Source organism: Cavia porcellus, unplaced genomic scaffold (assembly GCF_034190915.1).
Source record: "Cavia porcellus strain 051 isolate PalLab524CR breed Dunkin Hartley unplaced genomic scaffold, mCavPor4.1 scaffold_20, whole genome shotgun sequence".
Taxonomy (NCBI): Eukaryota; Metazoa; Chordata; class Mammalia; order Rodentia; family Caviidae; genus Cavia; species Cavia porcellus.
The window spans coordinates 46,058,225-46,082,869 of record NW_026947503.1 but is presented as its reverse complement, the minus strand read 5'-3'; the positions used below and the strand labels follow the sequence as shown (position 1 = coordinate 46,082,869).

At 38.7% G+C, this 24,645-nt stretch overlaps 1 protein-coding gene and 1 pseudogene across 1 annotated transcript in view; one reads left to right on the top strand and one right to left on the bottom strand.

Annotated features, from left to right (window-relative positions):
* Elp2 (elongator acetyltransferase complex subunit 2) overlaps nt 1-24,177 on the top strand; it is a 42,509-nt gene extending 18,332 nt beyond the window's left edge. Inside the window, exons 11-22 of the mRNA XM_063231764.1 lie at nt 66-197; nt 2,624-2,773; nt 3,434-3,622; nt 5,982-6,051; nt 6,814-6,909; nt 7,055-7,112; nt 7,838-7,910; nt 12,983-13,175; nt 15,049-15,170; nt 16,773-16,906; nt 17,369-17,482; nt 23,298-24,177. Of these exons, the coding sequence (XP_063087834.1) occupies nt 66-197; nt 2,624-2,773; nt 3,434-3,622; nt 5,982-6,051; nt 6,814-6,909; nt 7,055-7,112; nt 7,838-7,910; nt 12,983-13,175; nt 15,049-15,170; nt 16,773-16,906; nt 17,369-17,482; nt 23,298-23,454 (1,488 nt within the window). The 3' untranslated portion in view covers nt 23,455-24,177. The remainder of the gene's footprint in view (nt 1-65; nt 198-2,623; nt 2,774-3,433; nt 3,623-5,981; nt 6,052-6,813; nt 6,910-7,054; nt 7,113-7,837; nt 7,911-12,982; nt 13,176-15,048; nt 15,171-16,772; nt 16,907-17,368; nt 17,483-23,297) is intronic.
* On the bottom strand, nt 20,494-22,417 carry LOC106028572 (heat shock cognate 71 kDa protein-like; annotated as a pseudogene).
* Nucleotides 24,178-24,645: the final 468 nt, after the last annotated feature.

The window sequence follows — 24,645 nt, the reverse complement described above, 5'->3', positions numbered from 1 at the left end:
GAATCCATTCCCATTGTGAAATGGGGCTATTGGTTGACAATTGTTTTCTCTCGGTTGCTTTGTAGGTTCGAGTAGGTGAAGTAGGTGGAAATACACTGGGATTTTATGACTGCCAATTCAATGAAGATGGCTCCATGATCATCGCTCATGCATTTCACGGAGCACTACACCTTTGGAAGCAGAGCACAGTTAACCCAGTAAGAAAAGCATTTTTAGACTTTCTAATCACATAGAGTGAATCCTAGGTGAAAGCTAACTAATAGGATTTATTTATAATACTCTACAAAATGATAGTTGAAGCATTTAAGTTAAAGTGATAGCACTGATTTCTATAGACCTTATATTGTGTTCATACTAGATGACTTATACTTAGAAGCACAATTATGCACAGCATTGTTGAGGTACTGCAAGTGTAAATGAGAGTGTATAGAAGGCTAGCTAGAATGTAGCTGAGTGGTAGTGCTTGCCTACCTTGTGTGAGGCACTTGGTTTGATCTCCAGCACTACCACTAAAAAACCTTATATACGTGAAAAATAGAGCCTGCGTGTACTTCATGTGGTATATTAATATGGTATGTTAAATAATGAAAGAAATAAGAACATTGAGTGAAATGTGGCTCAACATGTCTAGACATCCATCTGATAGCTTCCCTTAAAGTAAAAAATTCATGGATTCACATAACTTACTTTGTGAGGTTTGTAAAAATGTTGTCGTCCATGAGGGTTAGACTTAATTCATGAAGGGATTTACTCTTTCCCTTGTGTCCTCCAACCATCAAGATTGTTTCGACTATTATAAGCTGTGAAACTGTTAAGGTAAGGCATATTTTTAAAGATAAGCTGTTTCTCTTTTTTCTGTATTAGGAATCAAACTCAAGACCTTGCACATGCCAGTCAGGCACTTGTGCCGCTGAGCTACATGCTTGGCCCCAATCTTATTTTCTTAACTGAGAGCATTCTTAGGAAAAAAGTATCAAGATTAAGGAGAAACCCAAGCCAGAAGACAAAATCTCATTGTACTTGTCCTTATGATTTGATTTCTCAGGTGTTGAGGGTAATTTGCTTTTTAAATGGGCTTCGTATTTTAGAGCCATTTTAGATTGATAGCAAACTGAGCAAAACATAGAGTTTCTGTATGTACAGCATATGTACAGCATTGCCCACTATTGGCACCCTAGGCTCAGTCTATACATTTATAATAGGTAGTACAACTTTCTTTTCTGTTTCACTGCTGAAGGTTGAACCGTGGGAGTCACACAAGCTAGGCAAATGCTCTATCACTGTGGTACATCCCCATCTATGTGACTTTTAAAAATGAATAAACACTGTAATTGAATAATGTTTCTATAGAAAATAGTGTGGTTAATTCAAAAGTGCTATCCATTGATCAGAATTCTTTATAAACTTCAATTAGTACTAACTTCACAGTTTCTTTTTGTGTCACAGGAGAAACTAATATAATTTCTTTATAACAGCCTTTCTTTAAAAAATTACAAATAAGGGCTGGGGATTTAGCTCAGCGCCATGAGCGCCTGCCTGACAAGCGGTAGGCTGTGAGTTCGGTCCCCAGTACCACCAAAAAAAAGTAAGATAGTTTAATTACTGATTATATTCATCAGATTTGCCTTTGAATGACTTTTCAGTTATTTACAGAAATTTGTTTTTCTCTTTGTAGTCAAATTTTACTACCACTTGATATTATGTAAAAAGAGACTCTGGACCAAGCATAGGATATTTTCTATATTTTGTTGTCATTGTTTATATAGTTGTTATTGCAAGTTCCTCAGTAGGTGAACCAACTAGATTTGATTTGTCTCTGTCCTTTATACCTGTATCTTTTTTAAGCTTAATAAAAAAAGCCACCAGACCCACATCAGATCTACTGATTCATTTTATATAGTAGTCTTTTTTTTCCATACAGTACTGGGCATAGAATCCAAAGTGTCATATATGGTAGCAGCCATCCAGCCCTTTTTATTTTTAATTTTGAAGCAAGGTCTCACTAAGTTGCACAGGCTGACCTTGAAGTTGTGATCTCTGTCTTATCTCCTGGAATTACAGGTGGGTACGATCATGCCTGGTTCACGTAGTATATTTTCTTTTATTCATCTTAACAAATACAGGGTATAATATGTGCCATCATTATTCTGCATACATTACAAATATAAATTAATTGAATCCTTTTGGTGCTCTCTGAGGTAGTTGCCATTATTATAGTACCTGTTTTACAGAAGAGTTATTTAAGAAGGGTTAAGTTGGGGCTGGGGATTTAGCTCAGCGGCATAAGCACCTACCTTGTAAGCAGACAGTTGTGAGTTTGATCCCTGGTACCGAAAAAAAAGGAAAAAGACAAAAAAAAAAGAAGGGTTAAGTTGTGTTCATGCCTGAAAACATTGAATAAATGAATAATGGGAAATTTTCAGGGTTACTATTCAGAGAGTACACCTAAGTTTTAATATGGCTGATTGGAAAGCAAATCATATAGTTTGTGATCCTATCTTACAAAGTGTATCATTTTATGTTTCAAGGGCTTTATTTGCCTTTTCCCAGACAAGCATGCTTTACTTTGAATGGTGATGGTTTTTGATTATTTCGATATCTGTCATGAGCACTTTCATTGCAGAAAGAATGGACTCCAGAGATTGTCATTTCAGGACACTTTGATGGTGTTCAAGATCTAATGTGGGATCCAGAAGGAGAATTTATCATCACTGTTGGTACTGATCAGACAACTCGGCTTTTTGCTCCATGGAAAAGAAAAGACCAATCACAGGTAAAATGTCTACCTCGTTGACTAATCCTCTTAAAAACTCTTCTACGAGCACGTGTAAAGTGGGCTAAGATTGTCAGTCATTAGGAAAATGTAAAGTAAAACCTTGAGATTCTGCTGTAACCACTCTAAGGTTGGCTAAAGTTTAAAAAATACAGATAGTAACAAGTGCTGGTAAGGATGCAGATTGACTAAAGCTTTAATACATTGCTGGTGGGAATGCAAAATGGGCCACCCATTCTGGAAAATAATTTGACATTTTCTTTAAAATTTAAACATACTTCTAATCTCTGCATTTTAAACAATAATTGAAATGATGATCATCAAAATGTATTTATTTAATTTAACACAGAAGTGCTATGTCTTACAATTTTAGGGTTTTGTTTTGTTTTGTTTTTCGTCTTTTTGGAGCCAAGGTCTTGCTATGTAGTTCAAGCTGGTCCTTGAATTTAGATTTTTTTGTTTGTCTGTTTTGGTACTGGGAATTAATCTATAGACCTTGCTTTTGCCAGCGCTGTGCCACTAAGTTTTATCCCTGGCTGGTCTTTGAATTTATGGTCATAGTTCTGTGGCATAATAATTTTGCATTTCATATTTAGCTTATTGAAAATAATTGGTTTTTAAAAATATGGTCATTTTTGTTTATCTTATTTTAATACCCAGGTGACTTGGCATGAAATTGCAAGGCCTCAGATACATGGATATGACTTGAAATGTTTGACAATGATTAATCGGTTTCAGTTTGTATCTGGAGCAGACGAAAAGGTTCTTCGAGTTTTTTCTGCGCCTCGGAATTTTGTGGAAAATTTTTGTGCCATTTCAGGACAGTCACTGAGTCATGTGCTTTGTGATGTGAGTATTTCTCTAAATCTTTTATTTAAATCTGTTTTAAATCCTACATTTTTTTGCTTGAGCCTACGAATGCTCAAAAGTTATCATTCCTTATTGGTTTGACAAACTTTTGTGTGCACTGTGGCATTTATTTATACAAATAATAAACCAGTAATTTTATTTAACAGATGAACTCAAAACTGGGCGTGGTGGCTCACGCCTGTAATCCCAGCACTCAGGAGGCTGAGGTAGGAGGATTGTGGCGAGTTCAAGACCAGCCTGGGCTACAAAGCAAGCTCAAGGCCAGCCTGAACTGCATAGTGAGACCCCGTCTCAAAAAAGACAAAAAAAAAAAAAAAAAAGAAAAACCAGATGAACTCAAAACACTATAAAGCAGCAATACTATGTTCTTTTATGACATGGGTTTCTATGTTATCACTGGGTAGGTAATTAAAATAAATTACAAAAGATAGGTCCTATTTTCAAAGATTCTACTATCTTTCTGTAAGGTAGGTGTAGCAAAATGAAGCCAGGTAATAATAACAGATGCTGGCGAGGCTGCCAGGGACAAAGGAACCTTTCTGTGTTGGTGGGAAAGTAAACTAGTACAGCCATGGTGGAAATTAGTATGGAGATTACTCAACAAACTAAAATGCAAAATTTGACCCAGCTATTTCTCTTCATAGTTAGCTTCCTGAAAGAGTTAAAGACACCATATGACAGTGATACATGCATACCCATGTGTATAGCAACCCAGTTCATAATACCTACATCTTGGAAGTAGTCCGCTAGCAGATTAATGGATAAAGAAAATGTGGCATAAAGAAAGATAAACTTGAGTCGTTTGTGGGAAAATGGATGCACCTTGAGACTGTAATGTTAAGTGAAATCAGTCAGACAGAAATGTACATATCACATAGTTTCACTGATGAGAAACGAAAATTATAAAGAGCAAAATGAAAGATAATAGGAAGTAGGGAAGTAGATCTTACTCACATGGAGAGTGGGTCAAGAGATTGAGGGAAAGAAGACGGGAGAAGAAAGATGAAGAAAGGAATTAAAATGTGTTATTACATGTGGCAGCTCCATTCAAGAAATAAATATTTTGTACTATAAATTTGTACTAATTAAAATAATTTAAAGTTATATTTGAGAAAGCAAAAAAAAAGTAATTACCAAATCTTTAGGTAGTAAAATAGTTTCACAGAAGAAAGAAGTCATTGTGTTAAAATACTGAGAACACATTCAATGGGACTTCACTTGAGTTTATTTTTTATTGTACCCCTTTGCTATAAAAGATTTGAGCTACTTATGAAAATACAAGGGTTATAGAAATTATTGTACAGTCTTTTACTTACCCTTGAGTCACAGATGTTCTCAGCTCAGAAAGACAAGTACGTTTTTGATAGGCAGAGGGAGGAAGGAGAGGGCAAGCAGGAAGGGGACCAGCACTGTTGGGCTGCGTGTTGGAGAGGAGGGGGAAGTGGAGCGTGAGGCAAGTCAAACAGCAGAGTGTCTTGGGAGGCAGACACACTGCAGACTAGAGCGCTGTGGAATCCCCCACACATAGAATGTGGTGACAGAATTTTGGGACAAACCGGGCGTGGTGGCCCACACCTGTAATCTCAGCTTTTAGGAGACTGAGGCAGGAGGAACATGGAAAGAATTTTGGGACAAGGAGAGTTATCTGAGGGTCTGGAGACTGAAGAAAGTGAAATCTGCACTGTCTGGGAAAGCTGGGCGAAGAAATGAGAGTCATTTGAAATGAACTTTAGCTACTCATGTTTATGTTTAGTTTCAGTCCTTGCATTAACGTTTAAATTGTAAGAAACACTGTTAGCATATGGTCTTGTGCCAGTTTTGATGGCTAGCGTCTGGTTTCACATGGAATAACTTAAAGCTTTAAATTGCAGATTCTGAGTAGAGTTGTTATTTCACATGACACATAAGTTTTGAAATATAGTTTTCAGTTATTTAAATATGTTTAATGAAAATACTTTCTGGGAAACATCTGTGTTTGTAGGATCATTATCAAAGATATCCCTGTGGGGCCTTCTTGGAGGTGGAGATCAGGACTTTCCATTTCCTGTCCACTGCCTTTGTTGTCAGAACCAAAAAACAGTTGAGCCACAGGATTGGATGAGCTTATGGATGACAGGAGACAAACGTTGTGGATTGGGTGAGGGAAAAGGGTTAGGGTCTGTCTGCTGGAGAGTGGTTGCTCAGCGTTGCATCTCTTGGTTTAGGAAGTAGTAGAGCAGGCATGTGTCCACACAAGGGGGTCTTGAAACAGTTTCTCAGCATTTATTATGAACATGCCTTTTACAGTATTTGAGGTCACGGTAACTTTAAAACTTATGTATCTTGTTTCTTATTCTAGCAAGATAACGATCTTCCCGAAGGAGCTTCTGTCCCTGCGTTGGGATTATCAAATAAAGCTATCTTTCAGGGTAAGAGTGAGTTCTGAAAAAATTTTGAACCTCTAATGGTACTTAAAATCTTGTTACAGCAGGGCATGGTAGTGCATGCCTGTAATCCCAGCACTCAGGAGGTTGAGACAGGAGGAGTTCGAGACCAGCCTGGGCTAAAAGTGAGCTCAAGGCCAACCTGAACTGTATAGTGAAACCCTGTGTCAAAAAAAGAAAAAAGAAAACCCCTATCTAGTACAGACTATATGATATACCTAATGTTTGCTACTGAAGATTTTTTTGTTTTTAAGTAACAGCACATTGTCTTCTCCATCAGATATTCTGGGATAAGCATTCTGTTCGCACCTGTAGAGCACTAATGTGGGTACAACTTCCACAAAGTTTTGTAGAGCCCTGCAACCACACATGTGAATACTTGACAATCTGTTGTGTAGCCTAAGAAGTTTGTGAACTGTTAGGTCAAAGAAAGTGGCAGGAATCTTTATGGAATTAGGTTTTTTTCTTCTTTTCTTTTTGGTACCTGGAATTGAACTCTTGACCTAAGCTTGCCAGGCAGGTGAGCTAAATTCCTGGCCTTATGCAAGTGATTAATGCTTCTAATTTGGAAAATACTGGCACAGTAGAATAACTTTGGCTTTGGAACCATGTGGATACAGCTCTGAAGTGTGCCATTTTGAGGCGTCACTGATAATAACTGACAGCCTAATAACTCACTAATACTGAGGTGGTATTAGTGACCTAAAGATGGTGACTCCGTTCATGATGATGCATTTTTTTACATAGGAGACATGGCTTCTCAGCCTTCTGATGAGCAAGAGCTATTCACGAATACTGGTTTCGAGTATCACCAGGTGCCCTTTCAACCCTCCCTGCTTACCGGTAAGAAATGACAAAAACATGATTTAATAAAATTGCTAGTACACACTGTATGGTATATCACTGCTGACCTAAATATGTGCTATAGAATTTCCTATATTTGGTCTAAAAATTAAAAAATAATTGGAATACTATATATTTATTATAGAACCTCCCACTGAAGATCATCTTCTACAGAATACTTTGTGGCCTGAAGTTCAAAAACTGTAAGTTAAATTATTTCTGGTCTGATTCTATGATAATACATGCTTCCCCATCATCTTGATTTTTTTGTTTGTTTGTTTGAGACAAAATCTGACTATGTAGTTCAGGCTGGCCTTCAACTCACTGTGTAACCTAGGCTGGCCTCTTAACTTCCAGTGACTCTCCTGCCTCAGCCTCCTGAGAATTATAGGCGTGCACAGTCACACTCCACTTCAATTTGGTTTTGTGCTTTACCTTTCTCCTGCCTATGTTTTCGTCATGCTTTATAGATCTTTTTAGTAGCCCTTCAAAGGAATAAGAATAAAACTCATGTTGATTTTTATGTTCTTATTTATTAGACTTATTGGTCTTACTTTTTAAAGTAGACAAGCATGACATATTTTTCCTTGAAAAAGGTTTAAGTTTCATCTTTCTAGCTGAGCTTTTTTGTCTTTGGTGGGTTGCATCAACTTTTTTCCATGATGGTTTATTGTACTTGCTGGTTGGGAGTAGGAGGTAAAAAGCCGTTGGTTAATCTAGTTGTGAATGTCCTGTGTTATTTTAAGAAACGGGCATTTTTCTCCAGTCTCCCTGTTTTCCCCAAATATTGTCTGCACAAAAATGTAATTTTTAAAAGAAATATATGTTAGCTGGAGAGATAGATGTTAATCTTTTTACTTGTTAAATTTTTGCAGTATGAGAATAGATACATTCACTAATATAGAAGTCATGCATTTTTGTCTTTTAGATATGGACATGGCTATGAAATATTTTCTGTTACTTGTAACAATTCAAAGACTCTGCTTGCTTCAGCTTGCAAGGTAGGGAATTTTACTTTTCATTGTACTTGATCATGAACACTCCTGCAAGTTTGGTAAAGATTGAAGCAGAACTCTGTGTGAAAGATCACCAGTGTCTGCTTTTCCTGAATCACACTTTTTAAAGCTCTCTTTTCGTTTCATCCTTTCACAAGGTTGTAGTTGCATTTTAAATCTATTTTAGCTGTACATTTTTGTTTTTAAATACTGGACCATTGACCCTGGAACAATGCAGTGGTGGGATGCTAGCCCCTGTGCACAGTTGAAAAATCTGCATTTAACTTCCTGTGTGTGTATTGCTGGGAGTTGAATCCAGGGCCTCATGCATGGTAGGCAATGGTCTACCTCTGAGCTACATCCCAGCCCACATATGTAACTGAGTTTGTCTTTCCTGCCACGAGGACAAAATACTCAACATCTGCAACTTCAGTGTGGAGAAGTTTATTTTGGCTCAGTTTCAGTGGACTTCATCCATGTTCAGATGGCTTCAAGGCAGAAACAACTTGGTGCAAGTTCGTGACAGAGGAAGACAGCTCATGCCCGTGGTGGCCAAAAAATAGGGGAGAGGAGCCAAGGACAGGAATACACCCTGCTGAAACATGACCATCCAGTTACCTGCCCTTTCTGACCAGTCCCTGCCTCCAAATGTGGGACTTTTGGGGGACATTATATCTTTTTATTTTATTTATTTATTTTCTGAGACAAGATCTCACCATGTAGTCCAGGCTGGCCTTAAACTCACTATGTAGCCCAGGGTGGCCTTGAACTTACATCAATCCTCTTGCCTCAGCCTTCCAAGTGCTGGGATTACAGACACACACCACTATACTTGACCTGGGGGACATTTTATTTTATTTTAGTTTTTATTTATTTTGGGGGGGATACTACAGAACGAACTCCGGACCAACTTTGCACTTGTAAGGCAGGCGCTTATGCCGCTGAGCTAAATCCCTGGCTTGGGGGACATTTAGATCTAAGCCATAACAATAACTTCAACTCCTTACAAAGGCAACAGGGTGTCTGTCAAGTTTACTGCATTATAGTAGTCCTTACGTAAGAGGTTTGTGTCTATTTTTTGTGGTAATGTGAATTTATTGTCCTCAAATATTTTATGCAAACATGATATCACTTTCTCTTAATTTTTTCTTTATTTCTTGGCTATGTAGTTTGTCTTCAATTTTTTTCAAATTGTTACAAATCTCCAAAAGAAATCTGGGTAAGAGACAGTTCAAACCCATGTTGCTCAAGAGTCAGCTATACTGCGTTCTGGGAATCTGAGAGGGAAGAATGGGGCTCAGTAGCTCAAATGGTTGTTCCTCTACTGAGCAGCTGGTTTGTCTTTAGTTCAGGATGCTGATTATCGTGGTACTGATTATCCCTTTTCAATTTGGCTTACTTGTATGTGCATTTCTAAATTAACATTTCATAGATCTTTATTGAGGTGCCATTAAAATATTTTAAATTACATATTTAATATGCAAGACAATTTGATAACTTTAGACATGTACTCCACCTGTAAATTACCTGTCACAATCAAGATAATGAAAATATCCTTTAATACCCAGTTTTTATGCCTCTAGGTAATTCCTTTTTCCTGAGCATCTCATCTACACTGTGCCCCATATCCTACCCTCTCTCTATCCTTAAAAACCTCTAATCTGCTTTCTGTTGTGATCTCTTTTCTTTTCTTTCTTTCTTTTTTTTCTTTTTTTTTTTTTTTGTCTTTTTGAGGCAGGGTCTTGCTATGCCATTCAGGCTGGCCTTGAGCTCACTTTGTAGCCTGGGCTGGTCTCAAACTCACAAGGATCCTCCTGCCTCAGCCTCCCAGATGCTGGGATTACAAAAGTGTGCCGCCATGCCTGGCTTTCCATTTATTAACATTATGTGATTCCATCTGTATAACCCGTATTCTTTTGAGTGGGAAGGCTTCTTTCATGTAGTTATTTGAGATTCATCCTTGTTGTATATATCAGTAGTCTGTTCCTTATTGTGGAGTAGATTTCCATTTGTAGATGTACCACAGTTTACTGATTTGTTCACTTAATAATAGAGATTTGACTTGTTTTCTAGAGCTTAGCTTTTACCAAGTGACTAGTTAGAAACGTGTGTCCAAGTCTTTGCACAAGTATGAATACATGCTTTCATTTTTTTGTTTTTGAGACAGAGGCTCACTGTGTAGTTCAGGCAGGCCTTGAGCTCACTGTGTAGCATAGGCTGGCTTCCAACGTGCAGCAGTCCTCCTGCCTCAGCCTCCTGAGTGCTGGCATTGCGGGAATGCAACATGATGCCTGGCTATTTCATATTTTTCCAGCACATGTCTATCAGTGGAATTTTTGAGTGATATGGTGGATGTACTTTTATATTTTATTGTATTTCATTTTATTTTGGGGGGATGTTTTTGAGACATGATCTCACTATGCAGTTCAGACTGGCCTTGAGTTCCGAGTTCATTTGTAACTCAGGCTGGTTTCAAACTCACAATGATCCTCCTGCCTCGGCCTCCCAAGTACTGGGATTACAGGCATGCTCCACTACATCTGGTTTAGATATACTTTTAAATTTTTAAGGTTTTCTTAGACTACTTTCCTACTTAGTTACACGTTTTACAGTCCCACAAGCCATATAGCAGTTCCCAGTTGCTGTGCACCCACCAATAGTTGGTATGGTCAGTCTTTATTCTAGTAGGTATGTAATAGCTTATTGTAGCTATCACTTACATTTTTCTAGTTATTAATTATATTGATCATTTTTTCCATGTGCTAGTTTGCCACGTGCTAATTAGCCATCTATGTATCTTGTTGGTGAAATACATGTTCATCCCTTCTTTGTTGGATTTTCTTATTACTGAGTTGCAAAAGTCCTTTATGTTCCCTGGATACAGCTTCATCAGATATGTGCTACATGGATGTTTTCCCAGTGGTTTCTCCTTTCATTTCTAATAATCTAAGAGCTGAAGTCCTGTGTTTTGGTGAAAGTCAACTTACTATTTTTTTTCTATATTGGGTTGTACCTTTCATGTTGTCTCAGAAATCTTTGCCTGAATCAAGGTCACAAAGATTTATGCTACATTTGTGATTTATGCTACAATGTGCTAGGAGTTTTATAATTTGTGAGTTTTACATTTAAATTAAGGAAAATGTTTTATTTTCATTCTTTTTAATGTTTGTTTATTTATTGTCCTTTTGTGACAGGGTCTTGCTTGCAGTACAGGCTGGCCATAAGCTCACTTTGTAGCCCATGCTGGTCTCTAAAATTTGCAACAATCCTCCTTCCTCAGCCTCCTGAGTGCTGGGATTGTAGGCACACACTCTTGCATTTTGGTGTGGAGTACAGATGCATATTGATTTCTTTCATGTGGATATCTAGTTATTCCAGCATCACTGGTTGAAGAGACTGTTCCTTTACCACTGTGTTGGCTTTTACCCCTCTACTTGAAAGTCAGCTGTTGGTATAGGTAATAGGTCTATTTTTAGGCTTTATTTTGTTCCACTGATGTTTTGTGATCATGCCAATCAATAATTTATCAATAATTATAGTTTTATAATACAGTTTGAAACTCAGAAATTAAAATAGAAATTGTCTTCCAACTTGAGTGTTATATTTTACACTCATTACATTTCATTTTACAATCAACTTGGCAGTTTCTACAAAAAACAAAGTGCAGGAATTTGTGGATATTACATTGGATCTGTATATCTAGAGAACTGTTGAGTATTTTGACATGTGAATGAAGTATGTACCTACTAGGTCTTTAATTTCTCTCAGAAATTGTTTTTTTTAAGAAATCTTTTAGGGTTTTGGTTTTTTTTTTCCTTTTTTGAGATACAGTCTAACTGTAGTTCAGGCTAGCCTCAAACTCATGGTGATCCTCCTGCCTCAGCCTCCCAAGTGTTGGAATTACAGGTGTATACCACTTACCCAGGTTTAGAATTAAGAAAATGCAGAGATTATTACCTAGAATGTTCATATTCCTCTCTCCTAGTTTTTTCCAATGTTAACATCTTAGCATTACTGAGAATATTTACAGTTTTCAGTGTTAGGTCTTATACACATTTTGCAGATTTGTCTTTTTTTGTGTGTTTATATCTTATTGCTCAATTTTTACATACGGAAATACAGTTGCCTTTTGCATACTGATCTTCTGCCCTTGGTGGATTTATTAGTCCTAGTGCATTTATTGTAGATATTATAGGATTTTTCACATAGATACTTATATTGCCTATGAATGAGAAAAGTTTATTTCTTCCTTTGCTATATTGAATGTCTGATACGTTTTGTGATCATGCCAATCGATAACTGATCAAATAAAGTGACAGCAGCAGTCTTTGTGTTGATCTTCGTATCAGAAACAAAACATTTAATGTTTGTCCATTAAGAATGATGTTTGTAACAGGGTGTGGTGTTGTACACCTGTAATTCCAACTCAAGAGGCTGAGGTAAGAGGATTGCTGCAAGCCTGAGGCCAGCCTGGAATACATAGTGAATTCAAGGCCAGCCTGCACTACATGGCGAGAACCTGTCTCAGAAATACAAAACTAGACAAAAATGATATAACAACAAAAAGAATGATGTTTGTATAACTTTCTCATGACTTCTTTATCTGGTTGCAAAAATGTTCTCCCCTATATCTTCTGCTTTTCTCAGCGTTTATTAGGAGCAGGTGCAGGATTTTTGTCATGTTTTCCTTTTTTCTGTCTCTTGTTTTCATTTATAAACTACATTAATTTTTAACTTATGTATTATCATTATTTTGTGTGTTACATTGTATGTACTGGTGATTGAACCAAGGACCTTCACACTGATCTACACTTGCATCCCTTTATTTTGGGTGCCCTTAAGTGAGTCATTAAATTGCTGAGGCAGGGGTTTAAATGTGTGATCCTTCTGCCATAGCCTCCCAGAGTGCAGGTATTACAGGTGTGCACCACCACAACTGAGTAGGCCATTAAGAAAGAAAAACACCAGTAAACCAACTTTGCTGTTTTTTTACACCTGAATAATACAGTATTTTAAAAAACGTTTCCTTTGGTTTATTTCTATTTAAATAGCTTCATTGTTTCACTTGTATCCTACAGGCAGCTAAGAAAGAGCATGCAGCTATCATACTTTGGAACACTGCGTCTTGGAAACAAGTGCAGAATTTAGTTTTCCACAGTCTGACTGTCACGCAGATGGCCTTCTCGCCTAATGACAAGTTCTTACTAGCTGTTTCCAGAGACCGAACCTGGTCATTGTGGAAAAGACAGGATATAAGCTCACCAGAGTTTGGTAAAGCTTTTTCTTTTGATTTTTTGAGACAGAGTCTTGCTTTGTAGTATAGGCTGGCATTGAATTGTAAGGATCCCTCAGCCTCCAAAGTACTGTAATTACAGGTGTGCGACACCATGCTGGCCTAGTAAAGCAGCTTCCCATTGGGAAGATTATCAGTGGAATACTTACGTACATTGTATCCCCATCAAGCAGCTGGTAGGTTAAGAGAAATATGAAACAAGATGAAGACAAAATCTTCCATTCATATGACTTGCATACACTTTGATCTTGAGGTATTTCTAATCCTTTATTATGTTTCAGAGAATAGAAACTATAAAACTTGTGCAGTAATGTGTATTAGAATAGATTACAGATGGGACCTAACTCATGATGGTTTGACTTAGGATTTTTTGACTTTATGATGGTACAAAAGTCATACTATTTGGCAGGCCTTGTACTTCAGATTTTGAATTTTGATCCTTTTCTGTGCTAGTTGTTTACGGCACATGATGCTGGGCAGTGGTCACAAGTTGCAGCGTGCAGCTGCCTGTGTGATCATAAAGAGCAACAGCAAGTGCTCTGCAGCACGCTGTGTTGCTAAGCTGTGATGTTTGGTAGGATGCGTGTATTAAATACATTTTTGACTCAATGTTTTCAGGTTACCGGGGATTTATCAGGGTGAATACTAAAATGTAGCATGAATTTTGTAGAAGTTAAAGTGCTATTAATAATTATAGTGCTAATAAAAATTTGTAATAGCTAGATCTTGGAAGCAACCTAAATGCCCATCGATGAAAGAATGGATAAAAAAGAGATAGTATTTTTATACAGCAGAGTATTACTCAGTCATCAAGAAGGATAAACTTGAGACTTTTAGAGGTAAATGGATGCAACTAGACACTGAATTCATAAGTCAAATCAAACTCATTGTGTAAACATTGTATTGTCTTCCTAGTGTGAGAAGCCGAAAGAAATTCTATATATTTAAGATAGTTATACTACTAATAGTTAAGATAATTATACAGTTAAGATAGTTGTACTACTAATTTCTCTTAGTTCATTGAAAAAGAAGGTTTTGTACAACATCATTTGGACAGTTAAATCTTGTACTCTGAGTAACTAAAGATAACAATATGCAGTGTATTGACTGTTCTCTAATTATCTTTTGAAATTTTTTGTTTTTTCTCTTTAAAGTAAAAAAAAAATAGTGCTAATAAAGCAGTTACATGTTTTAGGTTTAGTCTATATAAGGCTTAGAAGTTACTTTATATTTAACTCCTATGAGGAAGATACTTCTTTTTTGTTTTGTTTTTGAGATAGGGTCTTGCTGTGTAGTTCAGGTTGGTCTTGAGTTCACTATGTAACCCAAGCTGGGCTTGAACTCATGGCAATCCTGCCTCCGCCTCCCAAGTGTTAGGGTTATAGGCATGTGCCACCATGCCTGGCAGGAAAATATTTCTTTAACAGTGTTTTTCTCTTTCTAACATCTAAACAGTCCATTAATCTTTTTCCTTTCCTTTTTTTTTTTTTTTTTTTTTTTTTTTTTTTTTTTTTTTTTGCATAGCCCAATATGCAAATCTGGCTACTTCCAGAGTAAAACTAAATTGCATCAAATTTTTTCCATAGTCATAAATCGAACCTTAGTTTACTGAGAAATGTTTGTCATCAGCCACTAGAGTGACTAAAAGGTAAAAAAATAACGCCCTAGTAACTACATGCCCACAGCTTTCTGGTGAGAGGTCAGTTTCCAGGCCTCAGTCTGTCACCAGAAGTGAAGCATATATAAATTGATGGCTGAGTCTCCTTAAGTGTTTGTCATTAAAAAGAGCTTCCTGATTGGTAAAAAATAACTTCTGCTTTGTGAGTGGGGTATAAATATTTTTATTTTCAGATCCAATTTTTATTCTCTTTGCCTTCACCAATAAAGTCACTTCTGTGCACAGTAGAATTATTTGGTCATGTGATTGGAGTCCTGATGGCAAGTATTTCTTCACTGGGAGTCGAGACAAAAAGGTAATTTTCTTTCTTTCTTTCTTTCTTTCTTTCTTTCTTTTTTTTTTTTTTTTGTACCAGGGATTGAACTCACAACCTTGCACTTGCCTGGTCCTGAATTTAATATTCAAATATAAAATAACATTTCCATAGGTATGAATAAAAAATTACATAATTCTGCTTTACACAACTTTTAAAAATCAGTTCATGAATCCCTTGTATTTTTCATATCATATACATTAAAAAGACTTTTAAAAAATCTTATTAAATTCTGTAATATATTTCTCTAAAATAGCAAATACACAGAAAAGCCAGGCGTGGTAGCACAGGCCTCTAATTCTAGCACTTGTGAGGCTAACGCAGAAGGATCAAGGTTCAAGGTCAGCCTGGGCTACAAAGTGAATTTAAGGCCAGTCTGAACCACACAGCAAGATGCTATCTACAAAAAAAAGAGAGAACAAAAAAATACATATACAGAGAAAACCTTTTATACACATTCCCTTCATCAAATAGCCCAAGTGGAAGAAGGGGATAAATGGATCAAAACTAAGAAACTTGGAGAGAAGAGAGCATAAGGGGAAAAATTACTTCTACTTTTCTGATTTATTTAATGAACTTAAATGTTTGTCTATAACTTAGGACTATAACCTTTTTATCCAGTAGTAGAATGGAGGTGAAGAGTGTGACCCAAGTTTTAAAAAGAGAAAAACATGTTAGCTATATGTTCTTGAATGTGACCTTCACTCTGATTCTCTCGGAAATGTCTGCCTGGCCTGTTCTTTCCTGTTTCCATGCTCTGTAAACCAGTAGGCCAGAGGCTGAGGAAGCCCACCAGGCGATTTAACATTTCTTTTCCTCTTCCCAGTCCTAGATGCGTTACCAGTTACCGCAGGGGAGGGCTGGTGTAGGCATTGTGCTACTCAGGTTAATCACTTCAGTGCCGGCTTCTCAGCGTCTTTCTCCCTGACCATCCCTTCTGCTCATTTGCAGAAAGACTGCAGTCGTGGCTGGTAGAGGTGGCTTGGCTGCAGCTCTCAGAGATAGGTCAAGGGCTGAGCAGAACAGACACCTTGCCGTGAACACTGTCAGCAGTGTGTCTGTGCTTGATTGGCCAGAGCTTTCTGTTCAAAACCTTGCAACTGTTGGCTGTTTAACTTCCCTCTCTTTTTCTTTATGATCAGTCACATACCCTTGAGGCAGGAACTTCAGGAAAACCTCATTTCTTGTGAGTTCTCCTAATATTTGAGTTCCCTGAGCAGTGGTCAGGGTAGAAGAAAATCTGGAGACTGGTCTGTAGCTTGATTGGTCTGCCTCCATAAATTTTATGATAATTTTTAGTAGGAATGTGATGGGTAGAATTTTTAGTGAATCAGAATTGGTTTGTGAATACAAAGGACACGTTAGATGTGCTCATGGTTTCTGGGTGGAGATGGTCCATCTGCAAACCACCAAGTCTCAAAAGACCGGTATCTGCCACGCTGTGCCTTCTCTCTGATGCTTGAAATGCTCCAGAGTTCTAGAATCATACACAAATGTAAATGCAAGTTTTTATATATCAGAGTAAATATTTCTCTGCCAAAACGTTGCCAAAAGAAAACTTTACAAGTGTGTTCTCTCTGCTAGGTGGTGGTCTGGGGTGAGTGTGACTCCAGCGATGACTCCACTGAGCACAGCATTGGGCCCTGCTCCTCAGTCCTAGACGTGGGCGGGGCTGTGACAGCTGTCAGTGTCTGCCGGGTGCTTAACCCTTCCCAAAGGTAGGTCTGCGGGGGGCCTTGGTTTTAAGATGGCCACTTGCTTTCTCACTTATTTTAATCCATATGTTCTTGTTGCTTCCAAGTTACTGTTATTTTCAAAATGCTTGATGTTTCTCATAAATTTTGCCTTAATAGAACTCAGTAGCTTAGACTGGTGAAATATGAAATATTAGGAATGTGGCTGGGAAGGTTTTTAGTTTCACCGTCTACAGGACTGTAGTCCTTTTTTCTGTAACAAGCATTTTGAAACAGGTGTCCTTGAAGCCAGCTCATGTATGCAACCTCTGTAGAGTTAATGTTCCTGAGGACACAGTAGAGCGACACAGCATCATTGGGCTGATACTTTTAAACACAGTCCTCTATAAGCCAGGGAGGCAGTGTAACGAACTGCCTTGGAGTAATGATGGAGATAGTGGAAATTCATGCTAAATTAATTACAGTCATCTTCCTTTCTTAAAACAGATATGTGGTGGCAGTTGGATTAGAGTGTGGAAAGATTTGCATATATACCTGGAAAAAAACTGATCAAATTCCAGAAATAAATGACTGGATCCACTGTATAGAAACAAACCAAAGGTATTTCCTTCCTATTTTTGCTTTCATTGGAGTTAAGTATAAATTATGGAGTCTTTAGTGGCAATTTTTATATCACATTTTCATATAGAGGGACAGAAATCTTTGACATTATTAAGGCATACTCTTGAAATTCATTGTGTTGAATCCTGTAGAGCAAAGTATTGGGTGTCGGGGCTGAGGATTTAGCTCAGCGGCATAAGCGCCTGCCTTGCAAGCAGGCAGTCGTGAGTTAGATCCCCGGTACTGATAAAAAGGAAAAAGACAAAGGGAAAAAAAAAAAAAGTATTGGGTGTCCCTGAAAGCTTTCAGCCACAGCAAAGGCTTCCTGAGCCTCATGCCATGGGCGTGGCCTTTGTTCCTTGAGCTCACATAGACCATATAAACCTGCTGTTTTAGGCTTCTTCAGCCTTCATATATCTGTACTGCTCCAAATACAATTTCAGGTACACTTATAAATGATAGTATCATGATGACAGTGAATGACTTAATGGAAAGAGATTTGTGAGCATTGTCATTTACAGGATACCCAATAGAGCTTATCTCCTTATTAGCCAAGCATTTTAGTGCTCCTTATATTTATTAAAGTGCGATTCTGCCTTTATTTCTATAGCTGTTATGGTTTCTGTTGTAGTCAAGGTTTACAAGGGAAACAACTTAATATAGGGCGCATAGTTTTTAGGATTTTATAATGTTGACCCAAAGAGTCAAATGCAAGAGTGTGGAAGATCTATTCACACACTAGAGACCCAGAGAATCCAGCTAAGGACCTGGATCCCCCGGCAGTGTCCTGTACGAGTCCAGCTGGAGGCCTAGAGCCCAGGACAATGTCTCATGCAAGTCTGTATCAAGGATCTGCACTGGGAAGGTCCTAAGGTCAGTGGTGGAAACTAGGAAGTCTGCACCAGTGGGATGAAGGATCTGTGTCAGTAGGCTAAAGAGATCTGCACTGGAACTCGGAAGCAACACTCAAAAGGGCTGGAGTTCCCCCAAAAAACGGCAACCATCCTTACAACAACGAAATCCCAGGTTCTTCCAGTGAGAACAGTTGAGTTCACATTGGGAAGCCAGCATGACAAACTTCTTCAGGATAATTAGCAGTGCACCATCTTCCCCTCCAGAGCCAGGAAGCAATGCGCAAAGTAAGCACCAGAGCTCCCCACAAAGTGGACCACAACCATCCTCTGTGATAACAAGGTCCCAAGCTCCTCTGACAGAACAGCCGAGTTCGTATCAGGAAAACCAGTGTGACATGCATCTCCTGGAGAATCAGCAGCACTATCTTCCTTCCCCTCCAGTTCTCTTTTTATGCTGCTGGCAACAATCCTCAGTTGGGCTCTCCATACCCAGCACCACGCTGATTCAGTTCAGCTGGGTGTTACAAGATACCCGTTAGGTAATCTACCAGTTTCTCTCCCATCTCTGACACTGGGTTTAGCAATTGTAATCATTTATAGTACTGGTTTGTTGAAGCATGGAGAAACTCACCGAAACTCCGTATTGAAATCATTTGACATTTTCTGTCTTCCTGGGCTCCCCCACCCTAGGCTTCTCTTTTTCTTTCCCTTGCTCATCTACAGTGTTTGCTCTGCCATTGACCTGGTACCCAGACTGCTTCTTTGGACCCTGTATAGGACACTGGCAGGAATCCCCTTAGAAAGCATAAGCGAAGGACATACAAGAATTTTAAGGGTTTTTTTTCCTTTAGCATCATAATGACTTAGGCCTTGCAAGGTGCAACTAATTCTTGACCTAACACATTATATATTATTTATATTGCTGATATTCCAGTTACCAAATTTGTAGTGTTTGCTACAATGAAATTCAAAGAAAGAAGCATTGTCTTTTATGTTGGCTTCTCAAACTCCATTTATTTTACTTTATTTTGTTTTATCCACTTTTGTGATACCAGAGCTGGAACCCAGGACACTCTACCACTGACTTACATCCCTAGCCCATCATACCTTTTAAATGCGTTGCATCAGCATGCTAAATTTAATAATACCGGGCCAGACCTGGGTGTGGTGGCTCATGCTTGTATTCCCAGCAGTCGGGAGACTGAGGCAGGAGGATGGTTGCAAGTTCGAGACCAGCCAGGGATACAAAATGAGCTCAAGGCCAGCCTGAACTGCATAGAAAGACCCTGTCTCGAAAAGACAAAAAAATAAATAAAAATAAAATACTAGGCCGGACATGTTGTATGCCTGAAATGAGCATTTGGCAGGCTGAGGCAGAAGGTTTGCTGCAAGTTCAGGGCCTGCCTGGGCTAGTTCAGGACCAGCCTGAACTACTTAGCAAGACCCTGTCTCAAAAAAACCAAAACTACTGCCCCCCAAAACTCCAAAAGACCTTTATAGCCAGAGAAGTACTGGCCCTCAGATAACTCCTTCAGAAAGAAATATATTTGTTTCAATGATGTCATTATTTCCAATCATTCTTTTAATGAAATGAAAGAGTTTTAATATTCTTATTACTTGCCTTTTCCAAAAAGCTTACCATTCAAGTTTTAAGCTTGCCTGCCTTTCATATTTATTTCTAAAGATCACCCCCAAATGACTCTGGACTGCTTTCAGTAATCAGATTACCTCAAAGGAAGATGAGCTCTCATTGAGAGGTCCTGAAGCGACGGTCGCCTCATAAGAAAGCCTTTCTTCTAGCAGGATTTCAGATAACATGGCAAAGCAGCGCTGATGGACTGACGGCTCGCAAGGGCGTGTCATTGCATAGGGCCTGGTGCCTTTTAAATTGTCTTTCACTACTTCAGATGTATGCTTCATTCTTACTTCTTTTCTTTTTTTTTTTTGACAATTTTAAGTAGTTTTATTGAAGACCTTACATTTCCACTTATAGTACAGTGCTTATCAAAGTGCAGTGTTCTTTTCCCTGGGTACATGTTCCATTGCTTAAGTATTGAGAATGCCCAGTACTTTACTATAGCAGTTAAACCTTAATAACTGCTACAGAACTTGCTACAAATGTAGGTCCTTCAATTTCATTACTGTTGTGAAAGAATGCTAACTCACTGTATTTGAAGTTGGCTTAACCTCTTCAGTGGTGGGCCCTGAGGAAGCACCACCAGAGGGAGGACCGCTCCACCAGGGAAACGCCCAGGATTCCTCCAAGCCCGTCTCCTGCACTGTGGTACAGCTTGGTGACGATGGAATTGCAGACTTTCTCCAGCTCCTTCTGCCAATGTAGTCTCATTCATATCCAGCCAGTTGATGATTTCATCACACTTGTCAGGAATCTTCTGTTTATCCTCATCATTGATCTTGCCCTAAAGTTTCTTACCTTTGGCAGTGGCTTTCATATTGAAAGCATAGGACTCCAGTGAATTCTTGGAGGACACCTTATCCCTTTGTTTCTCATCTTCAGCTTTGTACTTCTCTGCTTCCTGGAGACCATACGCCATAGATCCTCCTTGCTCAGATGCCTTTATCATTAGTGATAGCAATCTTATTCTCTTTTCCTGTACTTTAGTCCACTGCAGAGACATTGAGGATGCCATTGGCATCAGTATCAAAAGTGACTTCAATTTGAGGAATATCACAAGGTGCTGTGAGTTCAAACTTGCCAAGCAGGTTGTTATTCTTAGTCATGGCACCCTCACCTTCATTTACGTGAATGAGCACACCAGGCTGGTTGGTTGTCAGAGTAGGTAGTGAAGGTCTGTGTCTGCTTGGTAGGAATGGTAATATTACACTTGGTGAGGACTGCCGTGAGTCCACCAGGAGTTTCGGCACCAAGAGAAGAAGAGTGACGTCTAAAAGCAGCAAACCTTGAACATTTTCGGACTTGTCTCCATATAGAATAGCTGCCTGAACAGCTGCACCATAAATGGCCTCATCAGGGTTGATGCTCTTAATTCTTTTCCACTGAAGAAGTCTTGCAGAAGCTTCTGGATCTTGGAGATATGAGTAGAACCACCCATCAGGACAGCGTCCTAGATCTGTGACTTGTCCAGCTTAGCATCTTGAAGAGCCTTCTTCACAGGGTCCAGAGTGCTCCAGAATAGGTTAGCATTCAGCTCTTCAAATCAAGCACAAATAGTGGAGGTGCAGAAGGCAATTCATTCATAGAGGGAATCTGTCTCAGTACTGGCGTGGGTGCTGGAGGAGAGAGTTCTCTTAGCTCATTCACATGTAGTACAAAGACAGTGGACAGCTCTCTTGTTCTCACTGATATCCTTATGCTTGCACTTGAATTCAGCAATAAAATGACTAACTACTCAGTTGTCAAAATCATCTCCACCTAAGGGGGTGTCACCTGCTGTAGATTTCACTTTGAAGATTCCACCTTCAGTCATGAGGATTGACACATCAAAAGTGCTACCTCCTAAATCAAAAATCAGTACATTTCTTTCAACTCCAACCTTTTTGTCTAAGCCATAAGCAATAGCAGCTCATTGATAATTCCAAGTACATTAAGACCAGCAATGGTTCCAGCATCTTTGGTTCCTGACGCTGAGAGTCATTAAAGTAAGCTGGCCCAGTAACCACAGCATTGGTAACAGTCTTCCCAAGATACGCGTCTGCAGTTTCCTTCACCTTTGTCAGCACTGTAGAAGACACCTTCTCTGGACAAACTCTTTCTCTCTGTATTCTACTTGAACCTTGGGCCTGCCTGCATCATTCACCACCATAAAGGGCCAATGCTTCACACCAGACTGGACAATAGCATCATCATCATATCTACGTCCAATCAGATGTTTGGCATCAAAAGCTGTGTTGGTGGGGTTCACTGCCACTTGATTTTTTGCAGCATCTCTGATGAGTTGTTTTGCAGTATCTCTGATCAATCTTTAGTGAAAGCGACATAACTTGGAGTGGTTTGATTTCCCTGATCATTGGCAATTATCTCCACTTTTCCATGCTGGGAGACACCCATACAGGAGTAGGTTGTGCTAAGATCAGTGCCAGCTACACATCCCTTCGACATGGTTGCTTGCTTATAGGCCCAGCTCTCCTGGTGAAGAAATCACACAAAAACCTACTAAGCTGCTGTCATGTTCAGTGAGCCATTCTTTGTGTCCTGCGAGTCCATCTGCTGACAGGGTCTTTCAGCGTCTGACTTTGTAATTCATGTGCACCAGTAGCGTTTTCAGGGTTCAGATCTACTTAGAGGTCGCACTTCATTCCTTTTTGGTTTGGGATCTACTTTGCAGGTAAAATGTAGAGAGGATGTTCGTTTTCATAGACATTTAGTGCTAACTTGTGTTTGATAGTTCCTGGGTCTGCCCTTTTAGAGACTCTCAGGGTAATAGGCAGCCTTAATATGGTTATCTTGCTCGGTGCAGGTCCACAAAAGACCAAGACTGTTTTGGTGTGTAGTGTTAAGTCTTTCATTAAAAATATGAGTAAAAGCCTGCCTGTCTCATAGGAATGTGAGTACATGGCAAAGTTGAAATTCTTAGAAAAAGAATGTCTTTAGCACTGTTAGCTGAAAAACTGACTTTAATAGTCATTTTATGAAATGTGATCATTAAGACATCTGACTTTTTCCAGTGCTGGGGATTGAACCTAAGGCCTTGCACTTGCTGGGCAAGTGCTCTGCTACTAAGCTATAGTCCCCACCTTGTCTGACCATTTTAAAAGTAAAGGTAAATACAGTAAGATACTTTTCAAGTTAAAATACAATTGCCAAGATACTGGTGGTGGTATTAAAAATATGTACATTATAATTTTCAGGTTTTTACTTCTATTTGTGTTTCTGATATTAATATTAGAACTATGTAAATTAATATGTAAGTGAGCACCTAATAAAAAATTTTATAGTCATGGTATACATTAATTTTATGATTCTTCTATCCTGCTTTTAGCCAAAGTCATACACTTGCTATCAGAAAATTATGCTGGAAGAATTGCAATGGAAAAGCTGAACAGAGTGAAGGAGAAGGTGCTGAGTGGTTACACTTTGCAAGCTGTGGTGAAGATCACACTGTGAAGATATATAGAGTTAACAGATGTGCACTGTAACGGACTTAATAACCATCTGCTTTAAATCATTGCTTCTTAAAGTGTGTATCATGTAAATACATCATCTTTAGCTTCATAGTTGAGTCACTTCATTGCTTAACTAAGATAGCCGTATTCTTTATTTGGTTCCTAGACCCTTAAAATCTGATGAGAGCTATACATCCTTATACGTACTAAATACCCTATTGACACATACCCAGAACTTTGCTCTTAGTTTCAGAGAGTCTTGGACTTCCCTTTGTGTGTCTCAGATTGAGAACATCTGTTTTTTCATGACCAAAGTTGCTGATGTGTTATTTTGGAACTTTTCACTTGCCTATCTTGGTCTGTTTTGTGTTGCTGTAACAAATATCTGTGGCTGATTAATTTCTACACAAAAGAGCTTTGTTTAGCTTGCAGGAGCATAGCCCAGTATCTTTTCAGCTCTGGTGAGGACCTCCTGGCAGGTGGAATCATGATGGGAACATGTGGGGAAGGAAGAAGGTCTCATGCTGAGATAGGAAGTGAGAGTTTCAGGCGAGGTGTTGGACTCGCTAGTGACAACCCACTTTTAGGAGAATACACTCAAACAAGAAAGTACTTGTGTTCCAAAAACTCTATTCCCTCTTAAAGACTTAATTGCGTCTAAGTCCTGTCTGTTAAAAATTCTTCTTCTACCTCATGATGGCTAACATTAAGTCTTTATCATTCTTTGTAAATAAACATACTGCACACAGTGTGGTAGCTCTGAGTTGACCCCTTTCTTTTAGAATACACCACTTATACTAAAATTTGTCACGTGTCGGTGTGAACCTCAAGCAGTCTTTCTTCTCCTTAAAGATGAAGAGGTTTATTTTGGCACACATGGATGTTTTAGTCCTGGATAGTTGATCAGCACCAAGGAAGAGTGGTATCCCAGAGGAAAGCTATGCATGGCATAGTATTCATTGATAACTAGTTGTGGGTAACTTGTCTGGGTACTGGTAACTAGGGTAACTGTGGTTAATTAGTTGTGGGCAACTAGTCATTGTGGGTAACATGTCCTAGTTACTTGTGATTAGTTGTGGGCAACCAGTCATTGGTAATTAGTTGTGAGTTACTAGTCCTGATTACTGGTAACTAGTGACTAACGAGATGTGGGCAGTTAGGCATTGGTAACTAGTTGTGACTAGTCTTGGTTACTGGTAATAAGTGGCTGACTAGTCCTAGTTA